This window comes from Ambystoma mexicanum, chromosome 7p (assembly GCF_040938575.1).
Source record: "Ambystoma mexicanum isolate Mex_15411 chromosome 7p, UKY_AmexF1_1, whole genome shotgun sequence".
NCBI classification, from domain to species: Eukaryota; Metazoa; Chordata; class Amphibia; order Caudata; family Ambystomatidae; genus Ambystoma; species Ambystoma mexicanum.
In genome coordinates this window covers 346,204,906-346,222,875 of record NC_090939.1, presented here as the reverse complement: position 1 = coordinate 346,222,875, position 17,970 = coordinate 346,204,906, and the positions used below count along the sequence as shown (strand labels likewise).

Sequence of the window (17,970 nt, the reverse complement as noted above, 5' to 3'; positions counted from 1 at the left end):
AAGGGGAAGTTGGTGTAATGCAAAGAATTACTAATGATGTACTGGAATGGGAAACAGGGTGGCAGGATGATTCAATGGATTACTAACAGAGTAGTGTGACATGTGAGAGTGTGGTGGAGATAATAGATAAGTGGGACAAGGAAGAGAGAGGTGCAGTTAATGTAATAGATCATTAATGGAATACTGGTATGAAGGATTGGGATGTGGGTAACAGATCACTAGGATCAGGAAGAGAGAGGTGGGGGTGATGGAGTGCTGGGACAGGGAAGAGGGAGATTGCAATAATGCAAGAGATTACTAATGGAGTTTGCAAACAAGGGAGAGAGATATAGGGGTAATGAAGAACTGGGAAAAGATAGGTGGGTAACAGAGTACTGAGACGAGGAAGAGGGCAGTGGGGTAATGTTATGGTTTACTAATATGGTACTGGGATGAGTAAGAGAGAGGTGATGGTAATGATACAGATTACTAACAGGAAACTAGTACAAGGAAGTGGAAAGCTACAGTAATGCAAAGAGGTACTGGGTGGAGGAACAGGGAGGTGGGGGATCTTGGGCGAATGGGGAGATCTTCACTGCTGATGGAGAACATTGAGATCTTCACTGTTAAATCAAGTGAAAGGGTATTGAAAATATCCATTGGCACAACTCGAGATTCTGTTTCTCACATGTATGTGAATGTCATGAACCAAATTAAAGTGTTAAAAGCTAATCCAACCTCCCCAAAAATAAATTAATATCCCTCTAACATCTGCTTCGTGCACATTTTATATCAGCTTAGTAGGCAATCCCAGTATTTCCTTTAATAATAAAAAAGGGATTGCTTCCTAAATGCACTTAAAATTATGAACATTCGTTAACCTGTCCACTATATATTCCCCTCATATACTCACGCCATGCCCACCAAGTTGTGAACGTGTCTGAGAGCATCCCATGCAGCCTCTCTCTTGTTGCTTTCTATAACCTCTGCAGTGTGTGGATTTCAGCCTTCGGGCTACACTGTTACAATGCCAGACCATTTCTTTCCTGCCTTTTCTGTATTCCATTCCTCTACTGCAATCAGGATCTGAAATGGCGTAGGTGGCCAAGAACCTGATTCCCTTCATTCTCCCCATTGTGTTGAAGTGATTGCCAAATTGTAATGCAGTGTGTTATATAATGTGTTAGAAAACCTCAAGACCCTGTAAGGAGGGGACACAAGGCAAAGGAATAATTAAGGAATCATAAGGACGTTTTTCATGGTCATTCTCGTAAATGTGTTAACAACACGCCTCGTTAGCAGCGTTTGCTTAAATAGAACACTTAATTCACTATTCCACATTTCCTTTCCTAGGTCGCTTTGCAATGCTAGCTAACAACAATCTGCAGATTTTAAACATCAGCAAGAATGATGAAGGTGTGTACAGATGTGAAGGTCGAGTGGAGGCAAGAGGGGAAATTGACTTCCGAGATATCTTTATCATTGTTAATGGTAAGTTCCAAAATATTGACTATGGGAAAGCAGAAAACAATCATGATCTTTGTCTCTTAACCAACGAAATGATTCTTGTGTTTTCTGCCTTCTTCCTTAAGTTAATACATGGCTCCTCTAGTCATATACCCCGAAGCTTTGGAATACGTCCCAGTCCAGGCGTCCTTCAGTAATAATGTCGCCAATAGTACCATCTTCCCCACACAGCTGGGACCATGTTTACAATTACAGGCATTGTGTGCAAATGATGTATCAAAGGTGTCTGTAAATCTTGAAATTCTTACAACATCACCCCCTACTCTTGTATGGTTTCCCCGAGGTTTCCCCGAGGGCACTGCTTGTGTGCACATGATGCTATCTACAATGTTTGTTCTTGACTCTAACCTCCATTTTGATAACGCCCAGGCTGGCCCTCCAACTTCAAAGGCAGATGAAGACTTCTTTTGCAAGAAGCCATGATTTAAAGTGTATGGTTTTCCTCAAATAGTAGGTAAAAAGACCCTATCAATGGGTGGTGCTTGCAATTGTCCTAGTGACTCCTGCGTTTTCCTCCAATGGGGCACCCCCGGAGGCTGGAAATTGTGTGTGATATAAACTACCAACCATCTGGTCTACAATTTATAATGTATCTCGTGCTAGCTAAGCCTTTGTAGTGTTGTGCAAGTGGAAGATGCAATGGGACCAGCAGAATTACATTCTTTGAACGAGGAATGCCTCCATTCAAAGCAGGTTATTTCAGATTGTGAATATATGGGTAAAGGATCAGGATAGCAGATGGGACTCATGTTTTCGTCCATATTAGTATTAATAAGCTTCTGCACACGAATTCCTTCTGAATGCTTTTTAGCACCAGACAGCCTTACATTTTTACCAAATAATCTCATGTTTTAAATCTTCACTTGATTTGTTCAGTTCAGAACAATATCATATGCATATGCAAGAATACGTTTTCACTTAATTGTATACATGTTTTGGATAAACCATCTGTGTGCCAACAAATTTAGAAAAACACACATTTAACACAGTAAAACGTGTCTTTGAAAAAATAAATGTTAAACAAATATATAGATACAATTACTGCTACTGATATTTTCTATTACAGGGGGAAACATCACTCAAGCCTACATTTAATGAGTAAGCTGTGAATCGGTAACATGATAGCTCAGCAGTATGTGAAGCTGGATTTTAAATTACAAACACGCGTGCAAGCTGCTCCCCTGGGGTGACTTGGAGCAAATTCACAAAGTTTGTGATTAATGTTTTCCTTTTGTTTATTTATTTTATTTATTTATTTCATTTGGTTACATGCCCAAACCCGTAGGTACCACGGCATGGGTTACTTGTTTTGTAGGCATCATACATAGTTGCGTATTACAGTACATAATAGGTTACACATAGCAGGGCATTTTGCAGAAATGACGTCTTGAGTGAATAGCATTAATGTTATGATGCTAATCCGTTACACAGAAATGACAGGAGCACATTAGTTACACAGGTGTGATGGTACACACTAAGGAGAGCAGGGAGGTTGCAAAACTTGCAGCAGTATTCCAGATAGGGGACAATCTCTATGGGTCCAGCGCTATTGGAATTTCTTGAACAGCCAAGTTTTTAACTGTTTCTTGAATTTAAGGAAAGACTGTTTGTTACTAAGGTGGGAGGCGAGGGAGTTCCAGATGTGGGGGAGCTGCTATGGGGAAGCTGGCGTTACCTGCTCTGATAGTTGAGAAGCGTGGGATATGGAGGTGGGTATTAGCACTGGATTTGAGTGTTCTGGTTCTGTTTTTGAGAGCAAGGTTTCGGCTAAGATAGATGGGGGCAGTGTCGGAGATACATTTATGAGTGATAGTGAGATTCTCGCTTGTATTGGGAGCCAGTGAGCGTCTCTTCTGTGTTACGAGATATGTCCTCTTCTGTTGATACCCGAGCTGCTCTAAGGGCTTTGTTTTCGAGGAGTTGTAATTTATTTAGGTTTCTTTTGGAGGTACCTAATAGTAGGACGTTGCAGTAATCAATCTTTGTGAGGATTAGGGCTCTAGCTTGTGTCAGGCAATTATCTGTAGAGAGGAAGGGTCTGTTTAATGTAATGAGCTTGGCTGTATATGCTGTGGACGAGGCGAGGGCTTTGATATGGTTATTCATGGTGAGGTTAGAATCAAGGTGAACTCCTAGGGTTTTGATTTTATGGGATATGGGGATGGGGGCGCCATCTATTACTATGGAGGGATAGTCAGAATGGAGTTTACTGAGTCTAGCTGGGGAGCCAACTATAAGGATCTCAGTTTTTTCTCCGTTGATGCAGAGACTGTTGCTCGCCATCCAGTTTTGGATAAGGGAATAGATTTTCTTAATAGCAGTTGTGCCTTGTTTGAGGTTACGTGTGATGGGAATAAGTGTTTGCGTGTCATCTGCGAAATTGGTATAAATTACATCCATCACATTGAGGGCTGTGAAGAGTAATTTAGTATAGACATTATTCAGCATTGGGGATAGGCAGGATCCTTGCAGTACACCCAGGGGTACAGAAATAGGATCAGCTGCTTGTTCCCCTAGAGTGACTCTAGATGTATGGTCAGAGAGGAAGGATTTTATCCAAGTTATGGCTTTCCTAGAGAAGTGAAAATTGGTGGCTAGAGTGTGGCATAGTTTGTCATGGTCAACTAAATCGAAGGCCACAGAGAGGTCTAGTAATAGTAGGATGCACAGTTTGCCAGAGTCTCTGATGGTGTCCATCTGTTTTTTAGGTCCAATAATGCAGTCTCAGTACTGTGATTTGGGCGGAATCCTGACTGTCTGTCTCCTAGTAGGTGTTTCTGTTCTAGGTGTGTTTGTACTTGGGTGTAAGCTATTTTATCAATGATTTTGAGGAGGAATGGCATCGTTGTGATGGGCCTATAGTTCATAGGGATGGCTGGGTCTAGTGAAGGTTTCTTGAGCAGGGGTGTGACCCATGCTACTTTGATGGATGCTGGTATTTCGCTTGAGGTGAAGGATTCATTAACAAATTCGGTGATGATGGGGGCTAGGGTTGTGGCACACTCTTTGAATACTTTTGCAGGGAAAGTATTGCCTTTACAATGGGAGGGTTGCAATGGTGTTGGGAACTAAGTCGTTGGAGACTTGAGTGAAGTGAAATTGTGTTATGTTGGATCTTGCAGTAGTAACTAAGAGGTTTGAGGGGTTAGCTGAGCGCTCTAGGAGGTTTTTCTGTGCGGCTATTTTCCTTTGTAGGGTGTTCACTTTGGAAGCTAAGGCGTTCTGTATGGTGCTGCAAAAATCTTTACTAGTTTTAATGGGGCTAGTGGGTGTAATGGGGGATTCTAGTTCTCGTATAACAGTGAAAAGCTCTTTGGTATCGGAGGCTGCATTGGAGATGTGTTCATTGAATGATTTAGCTTTACGGGTAATTATGTTTTTTATGTAAGCTTTGGATACTTGTAACTTGATTTGGAGTTCAGGGGACTGTTTTCTTCTACATAGATGTTCTAAAGCTCTTTTTTCCCTTCTGAGTTCTATTAGTTCTATGAGTATGTCATTAAACCAAAGGGAGCTACGTTTGGGTTTAGGCAGTTTAGTTTTGAGGGGGGCTACTTCATCTATTGTGGTTTGCAGGCAATGGTGATAATGAGCAAAGATATTCTCTGTATTAGTGTTGTCTCGAGGCTTGGCGTAGAGAAGGTCGTTAAGCAATAGGGTAAGGTTTTCTGGGGTGAGCTTGCGCGTATTGAATGGGTACGGTGCAAATTTTTTGTCTATTGCAACTGTATTGAGGTTAATGTTGAAATTAATTAGATAGTGATCAGTCCAGTGCATCTTGAGAATGTTTGATATGGTTACATCTATTTTGTGGGTCAGTATCCAATCAAGAATTCTGCCTTTAGAATGTGTGGCGGTATTCACCATTTGAGTGAACTGCATCTCTTGAAAAGCATCATGGCAGGCCATTGCTTTGCTCTCTGTGGGGTCATTGTAACCTAGGTTAAAGTCTCCCAGGACCATGTACTTTGTTTTAGGTTTAAGGAGAGGTGTGATTGATAGTGGAAGTTCAATGTCAGGGTTGTTGGAGGTGTACACAATTAGGAAGTTGATTGTTGCATTGGAGCTGGTGGCTAATTTAAGAGTGAGGACTTCATAGCCATTGAGGTATTCCATTTTACATTCCCTGAATTGTAATGTGATTTTGTGGATGATAGCCACTCTACCGCCTATGGCAGTTGAACCGTCTGCTCTGAGGCTTTTGTACTCAATGGGGATAGCTAGGGGGCCTGAGGCTGAGTGCAGCCATGTTTCAGTGAGTATTAGGTAGTCAAGCTTGTATTCTATATGCAGTCATGTATGTGAACTGTGTGGGCACCCATGGATCTGACATTAAATAGTGCTCCTAGAAGGGGTAGAGATAGTTTGGGCGGGCTCACGGGCAAGGTTGGAATGATCTGTGGGCAAGTGGTTGAGGTATTGTGAGTAACTTTAGAAGAGATGGATTGCTGCGATCTGATGATGGGACAGGGGTGAGTTCAGTGCTTTTTGGTTTGGACAGGATGGTGGGGGGTGCACGTGGAAAGTCTGTCATTTATTTTTGGAATGGTAATGCGTCTTGTTTGGGCTGTATTATGTGTAATTCTGGAGGCGAGGGGTGTGCGGTGTGATCTACCTAGGACCGGCAATGTGTGGATGTGGGCCTTGAGGTATTGCGGTGGAAAGTCAGGTGTGGTGGGGAGGAATGGTGTAGGGCAGGGCAAAAGGTGGTGTCTGGGGCAATGAAGCCGAGCCAGACCTACTTTGAGGTAGATAAAGGTGCCATTGGAGCACGTCATTCTCTCAAATGGCAGAACTGCTTGTGAGTCTAGAGTAGCGGTACTGCATCTGGTGTTGTTAGTACTGATGATCATATTTGGGCAAGTAAGGGCGCTAGACAGTAGTATTGTGCAACCTAGTGTAAGGTAGAGTATGTGGCCTATGATGGTGGCTCTGGGGTGAGGATGCCCGGATAGGGCAACGAGGGCAGGGGTCATAATAGATGCCAGGGTAGGTCTGGACCTTTACAAAGCCTAGTATACTAGTTCAGGTTTGAGCAGTGGTCTAGTGGACATAATTACAATCCTATGGGCTAGACATAAATTGAACCATCGGCTAGTGTGCTGTTTTACTTGCAGGCAGGCTAGTTTGGGATTAAACAGAGATAGGCAATAGGCTAGTAAGCATAAATACAATTTCAGTGGACTAAACATACGTTGATTCATGGGCTAGCGAGCAAGTGCACAAACATATAAGCTAGTTCAATTATTATTCAAGATTAGACAGTAGGCTACTAAACAAAATCATGAATGTCTCCCTTAAACTTTATAAAAGTGGTTTTGCTTAGCGGGAACAGGCCAAAACACCCATGTGTATTACCTCTTAAGCACTTGAGAAACACTAATGGCTGTGTATTAACATTTGCACTGGTCCCCTTTTGAAAAGCATAGATGAATTAAAAACAATGTAGTTGAATGTTGCCCAGGATACTGGTAATGGGTAAGATTAAATAAAAACCTTTGACCGACCACTTGCTTTATTATAGTGTGTATCCTGTGATGAATCTGGTCAATTTGTCCCTTCTACCCAGAACGGAGCCACCCCTTGTGAGGCTAGGGAGGTGAGACTGATCTGCAAGACCATGGGTCCTCTGCGTGGTCCTCATTATAAGTGAATTCCCTCTCGGGGACAAGGACTCCCAGTTCGATACGCAAATCCCAGTCTTGAATACAGTGTATGCCTACATGGGACTTTAAATAACTGTTTTTACTCCTGTTTTGACGACACCAACCAGGGACATTTCTTCCATCCCTTTGGCTTCAGGAAGTGCTGGATTTTGTCTGAGAAGCATAGTCCAAGATGAAGGACACACCCTTGAAGGACACACCCTTTTTGTTCATGATGATGTACACAAACACAGGAGAGCCTGTGAAAGGTGGGGTACTCCTACACAGGGAAGTGAGTGACTCCTTTTCAGAGGCAAGCCTGTGCAGTGAAAACATCTTTTAGGGGCAGGGCCCGGCATGACAGTGAAACCAGCGATGGTGTGGAGGGTGAGGAAACTGATAGCCAAACTCTAGAAGGATGGCATAATGATCGACTGCAGAGCCCAGGTCAGGAACGAGGCAGAGACAGAAGAGTGACCTCTCATATGTTGGCAAGATCACAAGTCAGAGGTGGTGGGGTTGGATCCCGGCAACAGATGCTGAGACCAGAGTGTGGAGGAGGGGAGCCCAGATCCGGGAGCTCTGCACCAGAAATGGTTTTGCCACTGAGATGCGCTACAGCAAATTGAACGCTCACATCGAGAAGACACACGTAAGAGGCACAACCTTTGACTGTCATGGCTTGGAAGCCAAGGTTATGGGAACCTGTTAAAATCGAGCATAGAGAGAGTGATCTTGTCTGAGGGCAACATGGCTATGGAGTGCCCTGAGTACTTAGGAGACCATCAAAGATGAAGAAACTGAGGTTTCAGGAGTCTGACAAACCCAAGCATGATGAAAGTGAGCCTGTCAAGAGGTCATAAGGCTACGGAGGGATCAAGAACTCCAAGGCTGGAGAAACTGACCATGTTACATGAGTCTGATAAACTGGAGTAAAGATAAATCAAGTCTGTCCAGGGACCACAGGACTTCAGAGGGTACAACATCCTTTCATCGCGGGACGTATTTTCACTGGGCTTTTTACCGCAAATTTGTTGATGAAAAAAACCCTTCAAATTGTTTGGGGGGGGTTAGAAAATGATATATATAAATGGGATGTGTGTGTTAGGGAATAGATAAAAAATGAAAGGGACTGGGGGATTTGAGGGGGGTCCCCGCAAAAATAATTTTTAAAAAAATGCGATGGAATTTTTACTAAAAAACGCTCCGAGGTGTAAACGACTGGCGAAAAAAACATTCCACGATGAAATGACATGGAACCCTTCAGAGAGCACAGAGGAACTACAAGACTACTAAGGCTGGGGACACTGTCAAGGTTACAGGAGCCTGATGAACCAAAGCATAAGAAAAGCAAGCCTGTGAAGAGACCTTAAGGGTTTCAGAGAGCCCCAAAAATGCAAGAGATTGTTATGGTTGGGGAAACCTACCAGATTATAGAAGCCTGATAAATCCAAGATGAGAGAAACCAAGGCTGTCAAAGGACCACAGGGCTTCAGGGAGCGGTGAGGAACTACGAGACAGCCAAGGCTGGGGATATAGTCAATTTATGAGAGCCTGACAAATTTAAAGGGGGAAGACGCCCTATTAAACACAAGTGGAGGAAAAAAATGACCAGGGTACTGCTAAAAGTCTGAGAACTATGAAATCATTTGTTCAATACAACCTGTAGAGAGGTTATGAACTATCTTTTGCAATACTGATAAACTTTTCAAAAAAACAGCACCAACTCAGATTTTCCTGAAGAAGAAGAAAACATATGAATGACTGACATTTTACAATGAAACTTCCCGAGAGGTCATGCACTTTCTTTTGAAAACCTGAGGAACTTTATACTGAAGCAACAGGAAGTCATGTGACTGGGCAAGGCAGAAGCTACCGATAGAAGCCATTGTTCCATCCGCCTCTCTTTTGTTGTTTTCCTTAAGTGGTAGTGCCAGTTAGTGGAATGGGATGTGGACCAAGGACAATTTTATGTTGAAGAGCATCGTTAGTTTAATTTCTAGGTAGGGAACATTCCCACATAGAGATTGGGAAAATAGGAGTTTTCTTTAAAACTGAATAAACATGTAAGTCATTGGTACACGTTATTTGTCAGGCTGTTCCCCTTCTAAAATGGCAAAGTGGGGATGAAAATAATGGTGTGGATTTTTTCCCAGGGTATGCCAGAAATTAAAACTAATTCAAGACATTTCAACTACTATATTTTTTTGTTATATTGTGCCTCTCTATGTGGGAGAGTGTGTCCAGATGTGGGTCACCTTCTTGCTGTGCCATGGGGAACCCAACTGCATTTCACTATGTAAGAATATGTCCACATGGGGGTCTCTTGCTTGCTGAGCCATTGGGAACCCAACTGCATCTCATTAATGGGGACCACAATGGAAAATCTTGACTGGGTTTGCTTGTTTTTCCATGAGAGTAAACGTTTAGTAGTAACACAGGATGGGTTTCTGCCAAGGGAGGAAGGACCATGGTTTGGTCATATCTGACAGAACGTATCTCTTCTCTTGTGTCCAAGTTGGCAGGTGTGACTGGTTATTGCACATCAGTGGTTTTCTATCTCAGCTTGATTTAAGAGGTTTACTGCCACAATAACGGTTTGTCCTAATTTCTCAATATCCACACAGTTTTCCAACTGAATATGCAGCATATACATGCTTCTTTATGATTTGTTTTGTGCAGGTGAGTTTGCCACACAATGAGAATTATTAAAATGATGTCAAATTGAACAAGAGTTCTTTAGCAGAGCAAATGGATAGGAGAAGGACTGTATGCTTTCATAAAATCTTTGTACTGTTCCTGCTTTGGCTCAACATGAAGAGGAACCATTGCTGGTCCACTGTAGCATCAAAGCAATGAGAAAACAAAAAAAAAACATTAGCAACATGGCTGGGGGAGGCAGCCAATCAGGCAGCTAGGAACGTGAGTTTGAACCACTGGTGAAAGCTCACGTTCCATGCTGAGTGATGGCTTGCTCCCCCCGTCGCCATCTTCCCCCCACACTCTGTCCCCATTTAATTATGTTTTGTTTCTTCCCCCTCCCCTCAACTTACCTTATTTCGGTTGCAGCGGCACTCGCTGCTGCAGCCGCACCTTCCTCTCTGCTGCCGATGGCTGTTGTGGAAAAGGAAGAGGGGCTCCGTATTGAGACCCGCCTTGCCTTTCCATGGAGGCCATCTTGGAACAGTATTTTTGTTCCATGAACAGGACGCTGCAAAGTCTCCCCGTTCACAGAACGTAAATACTGTAAATTAGCCCCATCCCAGCCCATGGCACAGGTGCTAATGGCCTTATGTACCCGTTCCCCGGGCATCCCCTGTAGGTAACAGCCCAGAGCCCACATTAACTGCCCTTGCTTCGCTCTCAAAGTTAATTCGGGTCCTGGGCCATTACCTACCCCCCCCACTGATGCCTGTGGAACAGGTACATAATGTCACAGTAGAAGAAACATAAGGACTCAAACATTTCTGTCATACCAAGTGACATCTTGCCTCTAGCTGCACTGTTCAGCCATCATTATCAAGATATTAGTGACTATAAAAGCTGTACGATACACATGTCTTAGCAGTTGACCTATTGTTTAATCCAACACTCTTCTGCTGCCCTTCTTTAGATCATCTTGCCCTCGGGCTATCCTCATTTTCACAAAGAAAGTTCTGCACCATAAAAGATCAGGATTCACTAGTACTGTCTTCTCAATCCCTTGCAAGGACCAGCACTGGTAGAGGATAGTTCCAGGAATGATCTGAAGAACTTTATTTGTGAGGTTGATACATATGCACATCCCTATTTTGAAGCATCTGAACATTTTTGGACGAGGCACTTTCACTAACTGTGGCCTTCCTACTGTGCTAGTGTGCAGATCAGCCACATGAAAACGTGTCCATCCCTTCCATTGTTCTCAATGAGAATTCTAAATCCTGAAGTATCCAGGGGTCCTACATTTTGGTACCTGCAAGACTTGTTACATGTTTAACCTTGAATGTGAACCTAATTGTTTCAGTAGTGTAACCTTTAGCTCTCAAAGATATTTTCTAATCAGAGTCTCCTTAATTTCACTGAAGATAAATTATGTTTAATAAATGCAATATTGGTAAAATCCAGTATACAGTGTTAATATGGGGTACCCTGCGCACCTCCTTGACTTGACTGCCCAGCCATTAATACCACTAGGGGATCAAGGAAAAGCTTTCAGAACACCATGGGGCTTGTTACGGGTCCGGCAGTAACCATGCTGGTGCTACTGGTGTGTTGCGGCCAGACCCATAAATATTTATCGTCACCTGACTTCTCCGTGACACCGGTGGATTACAACCCCGCTTGGCCGGAAAGTCAGGCGCTGGTAAAATGTTGTTCCCCATTCCAATAGAGTCCCATTGTTAACGATGCCGGTGGTTTTGTGACAGGTCTTTTCTGGATCGGCAGGGTCTGAATGAGGCCTCATGTATCTTAGCCCTGTTTCTGAATCTCACTCCCTGAACACAGGGCAGAGAGAAACTGTCCAAATGTGCAAAGGATGGTTTCCAGATAAGATGATTATTTTCCGTATGCTGAGGCGACCAGTCATCACAGCACATGCAACACTAGTATGGTAACATCTCAGACCATCTGATTAAGAGTGGCCAAGCATTAAACCTGTTCCCTACACAAAGCCATTTGCAATGAATCAGCCCGATTATTTTGAATGCATTGTCCATTAACATTTTCAAAATTCAATAAAACATTTTAGCAGTTCATAGAAAAAACACATATTCACATGTCACTACAATAAAATAAGATACATGAATCAATTATTTGAATAATCCTGTGCTGTAAAATGTCTCCATTTCATTTACCAATTAGTTTGTCCTTTAAATGCCTGCTCATCAGACAATCGTCTTTTTATAAACTAAATAATCTCCAAAATGCACTATTGTGAACGTATCAAACTTATATTGCCCGAGCATGTTTTTGTACATCATTTAAATATAAGCATACAGAGTAATAACATCCGGGGCATGAGAGACTTTTCAAGGTTATTTGTTTGACCCAATGCAATAGGTGTTTTAACACTATATCATCTACATTGAAGTGTCGAGATATTTCATTCTACTGGGCAGCACCGCTTTTTGCTGTGTTGAATGCTAGGCAGTAAAGGCCGTCACTGTACTTCTGGCTTCTATGAATTATAGAGCAGTTATTAAACGTGAACCACAAATGGACTTGTACAAAGGGTAACAGAATACAAAAGTGAATTAGATCCTCGTTATGTGTACGGCAGTTTAGAGAACAATCACTACATTTAGGCTTTCACCATGATGTAAATCGTGACACGGGCAGTCTACCTGAGCTAAATGTTATGCATAATTCATTTAAGAAAGTGTGTTTCCCTTATCAAGAAATTCCCCAAATCCTTTTGGCTAAAAAGATCCATGAAGTTATATCAAATCTATTGATTAAAATACGTTCTACAATGGAAATGATCACTGTCCGTTTGGTAGTGCTGGCAATTAAATGTGAACTGCCATTGACAAAGTTCATTCCAAGAGTCTTGGTCAATTACTGGACCCCTCTTAACCAGGGTCTTGAGTCAGCCCGTATGTTATTAATTATATCAGTCAATGTTTACGATACTTTATGTATGTGGTATGCTCTATAATTTATGCAATATAGTTGAGGCTTAACAAGTGGTTCAAGGGTAACATTGAAAATGCCCAATTCAAACTACAATGGAATGTGATGCCTATTTGATGGAGTGCTCTGCTAAAGCCAGATTTGAAAGTGTACCATATCCCCAAAGCGTGGCCTCATACAAAGCAGCTGGGGCAGCTTGGACATGGTAAACATCCAATGCTGAAGCAATCAGTCTGCAACTATATCACATTTGGAATGCTACAATTGCGCCACCATAGCACACTATATAGCCTGTATGCTTTCTTCCATGGGGATGTGGATGACTACCACGGACCATCATTACAAAACCATACCCCCAGTTTGTCAAAAGACAGGGCCTTTTCTATCCTAGAACCATTCAAGAAGAGGTCTAATTTAGGAGAATGGCTGGGATGAAGTGCCATATATTTGGAATTTGGATTTCATTGCATTGCTCTCCAAGCTCTTCACAATAAACACACAACGAAACGGATTAAGACATGTTATCAAGCCAATAGTTGTCTCTGAAGTGTGAGAGTCGTGTCATCGGTAAAAAAAATAAAAAAATAAAAAACACAGAATTGCATGACAGACACAGTTCAGATGGGGGGGGCATCTTGATCAAGCCATCCACCATGCCATTTAATCATATGGAATACAAATAATGCAGCAATCCCACAGTCTTTTGCACCCTTAGTACCTTTGTTGTTTGGAGAAAGAGCTAGTGGCACTGGCGTAATGGGGGCCCCCACAGGCCCCGCAGTGGGGGTGGGCCCACCAGCACATGTCCTGGGAGGGGGCCGCACTTGGAGAAAAAAAAAAGATTTTTTTTTTTTTCAAAAAGATGTTTTTTTTCTTTTTGATTTCACTTTGCATTCATAACGACATTATATCTCTAACAGAAATAATGTCTTTATGAAGACAGAGTGACTACGAAAAGAAACTTTCTTTTTGAAGTCCCAGGGATACCCCCACCCCATGCAATGGAAGACCCTACACTGGAGGCCTCCATGTCTTGGGGTGGGTAAGCCCTATGACTTTAAAAAGAAACAGTGGGCCTCATAATAAGTTTGCCGGTCCGGAAACAACAGTACCGGTAAGCTTGCCGCTACCATTGTTTCCGGACCGTCAAACTACGAGTTCTGCGAGCGGGTGCCTTTCAGTATCTTTTTGTAGTCACTCTGCATTCATAAAGAAATTATTTCCGTTATGGTTCAGTTCTTAAAGGAAATCAATTCTTTATGAAGTCAATGTGACTTCAAAAAGAAACAATTTCTTTTTGAAGTAGTAGGGCTCCCTTTAATCCCTTGACGGGTTTGTGTGTGAGTGTATGGTGAAAAGGTGCACACTTAAATGTATAGGTGGCTGCTTGTGTGAGTGTATGGTGAAAGGGTGCACACTTAAAATATGGGTGGCTTTCTGGGTGTGCCTGCATGGTGAAAGGGTGCACATGTACATGTATAGGTGGCTGCCTGTGTGAGTGTATGGTGAAAGGGTGCTCACTTAAATGTATGGGTGGGTGCCTGTATGGTGAAAGGGTGCACACTTAAATGTACGGGTGGCTGCCTGGGTGTGCCTGTATGGTGAAAGAGTGCGCACTTGAATGTATGGATGCCTGGGTGTGCATGTGTGTATATGGTGAATGGTGTGTGTGCTTGTGTTCAGGGGTGCAACAAAACCTACATTTCGGGGGCTGACCCATCAAATGTTGGGAGAGGCGCTAACTTCACGGGCGGTAGGGGAGGCACACTTATTTGTGTGGGGGAATCCAATTTCTTTACACATTTTAATGAGACTATTCAAGTGCCACTTCAATGTTACAAGCAGTTAACTCTCTTGTTCAAGGTTTAAAGCTCCCACTTATGGACTGCTGCGAGAATTGATTGGTCTCCTCTTCCCTCTCTAACCTTCCAATCACTCCCCTGGCATGCACATACTAAATCCACATCACAATTTCAATTGGCTAAAAATTGTGGCATTTGAATGCAGGTACTAACATTGAAATGCTTTATGTTAATAATTGCTGGGCTCTTGTTAACAGCAATACCCAGGTGCCATTTAACATCTTTGTCCTGTTTTGTCCGGCAACTGCTCTGAAGGTTAGCCAGGTCGAGTCAACATAGCCCAACATTTCGGGCCGGAGGAGTGCTGAGTCCCAGTCAACTCAATGGTGTTGCACCAATACATGTGATTAATGCCTTGATTACTTATTGGTAATCTTCATTACTCCTAGCCCTATTCTTCATCGTCCCACTACCTGTGTATGAGGCATTCTGCCTCATACACAAGTACTGGGATGAGGTAGAGGTACATGGAGGTAATGCCTGACTTAGCTAGCTGTAATCTTCGTTACTCCAAGTCCCACTCTTCCTCATCCCAGTACTTACTTATGAGTGAAGGAGCCTCATATGTAAACTCTGGGACAAGGGAGAGGGATATGTGGGTAATTCTGGGTCAAGGAGCTGACTTTGAAGGTTGGGGTAGGGGTGGGAGGGAGAGGGTTTGTGAGGGGTGGGATTGTGTGACAAATCATAATGGTTGTCCATATCCAGTCAAAGCAGGCATGATATGTGGCATTAGTGGCTACAGAGGCATTTTGGAGCAGCCAGTCTAGTCATTCCTCAGTTTGGTATGACTTTTATTTTATAACTGGACATTTCTGACAAAGCAGCCCTGTTTAGTGTAATTACCTGGCTAGACTGGCATTTCAGTGCTGCCAGACTAGTCATTTCTTACTGGGGCATTGTATATTTTTTCTGGGAATCTGCGATAAAATGATATGATATAAGTCATTTATAACGCGCCTGTACACAAGTGTTTCTAGGCGCGACAAGACACAGGAGGGAAGATAGAGGGAGTACAAGACAAAAGATCTTACTAGGCCTTGTGTCATTCAGATCATGCAGGTGTGAGAACGAGATGTGCAAGGGGAAAGGGAGTGGGGAAGTGCAAGGGAGAAGGGAGGGAAAAACAGGCCAGCAATTCTCTGAGTAAGTGCAGCCAGGGCAGTGCAGCTCTGAGTAGTGCAAAGAGAACAAGGGACTGTAGGGTTTCAGTTACAGCCCCTAAGTGTGTGGTAGGCCCAGAGGCAGTTCAGGGGTGACTGATCAAGAAAGAGTATGGACATAGTGAGACTCTGAGGGTAGCCCGGCAACCAGTCGGTACAGCAGACAGGTAGCCCAGGAGGAGAGGGAGAGAGAGAAAGCAGAGAGAAGAGGAAAGTTTTGCGCCGCTTCTGGATATTCAGGTGGTCTGGCTCAAGTTTGAGAGGGGCAGGGAGGCCTTTGCAGAGGGAGGCACCTGCATAGGAGAGAGATCTACCCCCTGCCCCCCACTCTCTGCCTGGGGAAGTGTCTAACCCTTAAAGAGTTGGAGGTAGCTGAGCGAAGGGCTTGAGATGGAAAGTATTTTGGAAGACAGCAATAGATGTAGTGTGGACCCGGCCCAGAAAGCTTTGTGGACAATGCAAAGGGTCTTGAACTTGATCCTTGCAGCAACCGGGAGCCAGTGGAGAGATTTCAGGGCTGGAGAGATATAATCCTTGGGCTTGAGGCCAAGGATAAGTCTCGCAGTCCTGTTCTGGATTAGTTGCAGAGGGCAGAGAGTAGAGGAAGGCAGGTTGAGAAAGAGGCTGTTGCAGTAGTCCAGCCCAGAGAAAACCAGGGCTCTGGAGACAGTGAGCTTCTGGGGGAAAGTAAGAAAGGGAAGAGTCCCTTTTAGGAGGAGCAGCTGGTAGTGGGACTTCTTGCAATGTCCGAGATGTGAGGTGAGAAAGAGAGAGTGTAGTCAAAGATGACAACCAAGTTTTTTGCCTCGCAGGAAGGTGTAAGAAGAGGGCCCAAGGTGGGCAGAGAGAGTGTGAGAGGGAAAGCACGGGCAGGGGTCCCAATGAGAGGGATCTTCATCTTGCTGGCATTAAGGGAGAGATTGGTAGATGAGCACCAATCCTGAATCGCAGCTAGACACTCAGGAAAGAGAGAGAGAGGAGAGGAGTCTGAGGGGAGCCTGAAGGAAAGATGGGTGTCATCTGCATAAGAGGAGAAGGTAGAGACCAGGTGGGCCATAGGGGCCAAGAAGAGCTTGAAAAACCAGGGTGAGAGGATAAAGCCCTGGGGAGCGCCACCGGTATAGAGAGATGTGGCAGAGGGAAAGGGACCAAGGTGCACCTGGGAGGGGCAGTCCAAGAAGAAGGAGGTCAGCCACTCCAGGGCCTGATCTGTGATGCCAGGCTCTCATTGAGTCGATTACTCAGGATGGCGTGGTTGACCTTGTCGAAAGCAGAGGAAATATCAAGGAGGATGAGGACAGAATCAAGGTTAGAGAGCAGATCTTCACAGGTGTTCAAGAGAACAGTTTCCATGCCTCTGGCAGCTCTGAAGCCAGACTGATCGTGATGGAGACAACCAACAGATTCAGTGTGGAGAGTACGCTGGAAGATGGCCAGTTTTTTCCAACAGTTTGCCCAGGAAAGGGTTGATGGATATTGGGCGATAGTTTTGCAGGCAGGCTGGAAAGGCAGACGGCTTCTTGAGGAGTGGGTGCACAAGGGAGTGCTTAAGGGTAGAGGGGAACATTCCAGTGATGAAAGAGTGATTACAGAAATCAGCCAACGCTGGAGCAAGGGTGTCAGTATGGTCGTTGATGGTTCTAGAGGAGCAGGGGAGCAACTATTTGGACAACACATTCAAAGATCGGACTTGTCTAGAAACCTTATCAGGTATTGTCAGAGAGAAAGACGAGAAAGGAGGAAGAGAAGTAGGGCTGGCCAATGGGGGGCCAAGAGAGGAAAAGGGAGAGGAAGAGAAGATGGGCGACTGGATGTCCTGAGTTTTAGCAGAGAAGTGAGAGCACAGAGCCATCCAGAGGGACTGGGAGGGAACAGGAGAGGTAAAGACCGAAACAGGATTGACCAGTTACTTACAGATTTTAAAGAGTTTGGCCGTGTTGTTAGAGGCCACAGTGACAGAGGCTTAAATGTGTGTTTTCTTCTTGATGAGTGTTACTGCTTCAGCTGACATTTTGGTGCAACCAGTCTAGGAATGTCTAAATGTGGCCTGGCATGCTTTATTGTAATGTTATTACACTGGTCTACATTGTGGAGCCAGTTGGACATGTTTTCATTGTGGCATGACATTTTTAATAGCATTAATGTTCATGTGACCTGGTGGTGACTTTCATGTATTAGATT

General features: G+C 43.8%; 1 protein-coding gene across 4 annotated transcripts in view; it reads left to right on the top strand.

Annotated features, from left to right (window-relative positions):
• NCAM2 (neural cell adhesion molecule 2) overlaps window positions 1-17,970 on the top strand; it is a 1,850,180-nt gene that overhangs the window by 904,748 nt on the left and 927,462 nt on the right. For all 4 annotated transcript variants that reach the window (XM_069636393.1, XM_069636392.1, XM_069636394.1 and 1 more), the window contains exon 5: window positions 1,333-1,470. In XM_069636393.1, the coding sequence (XP_069492494.1) occupies window positions 1,333-1,470 (138 nt within the window). The remainder of the gene's footprint in view (window positions 1-1,332; window positions 1,471-17,970) is intronic.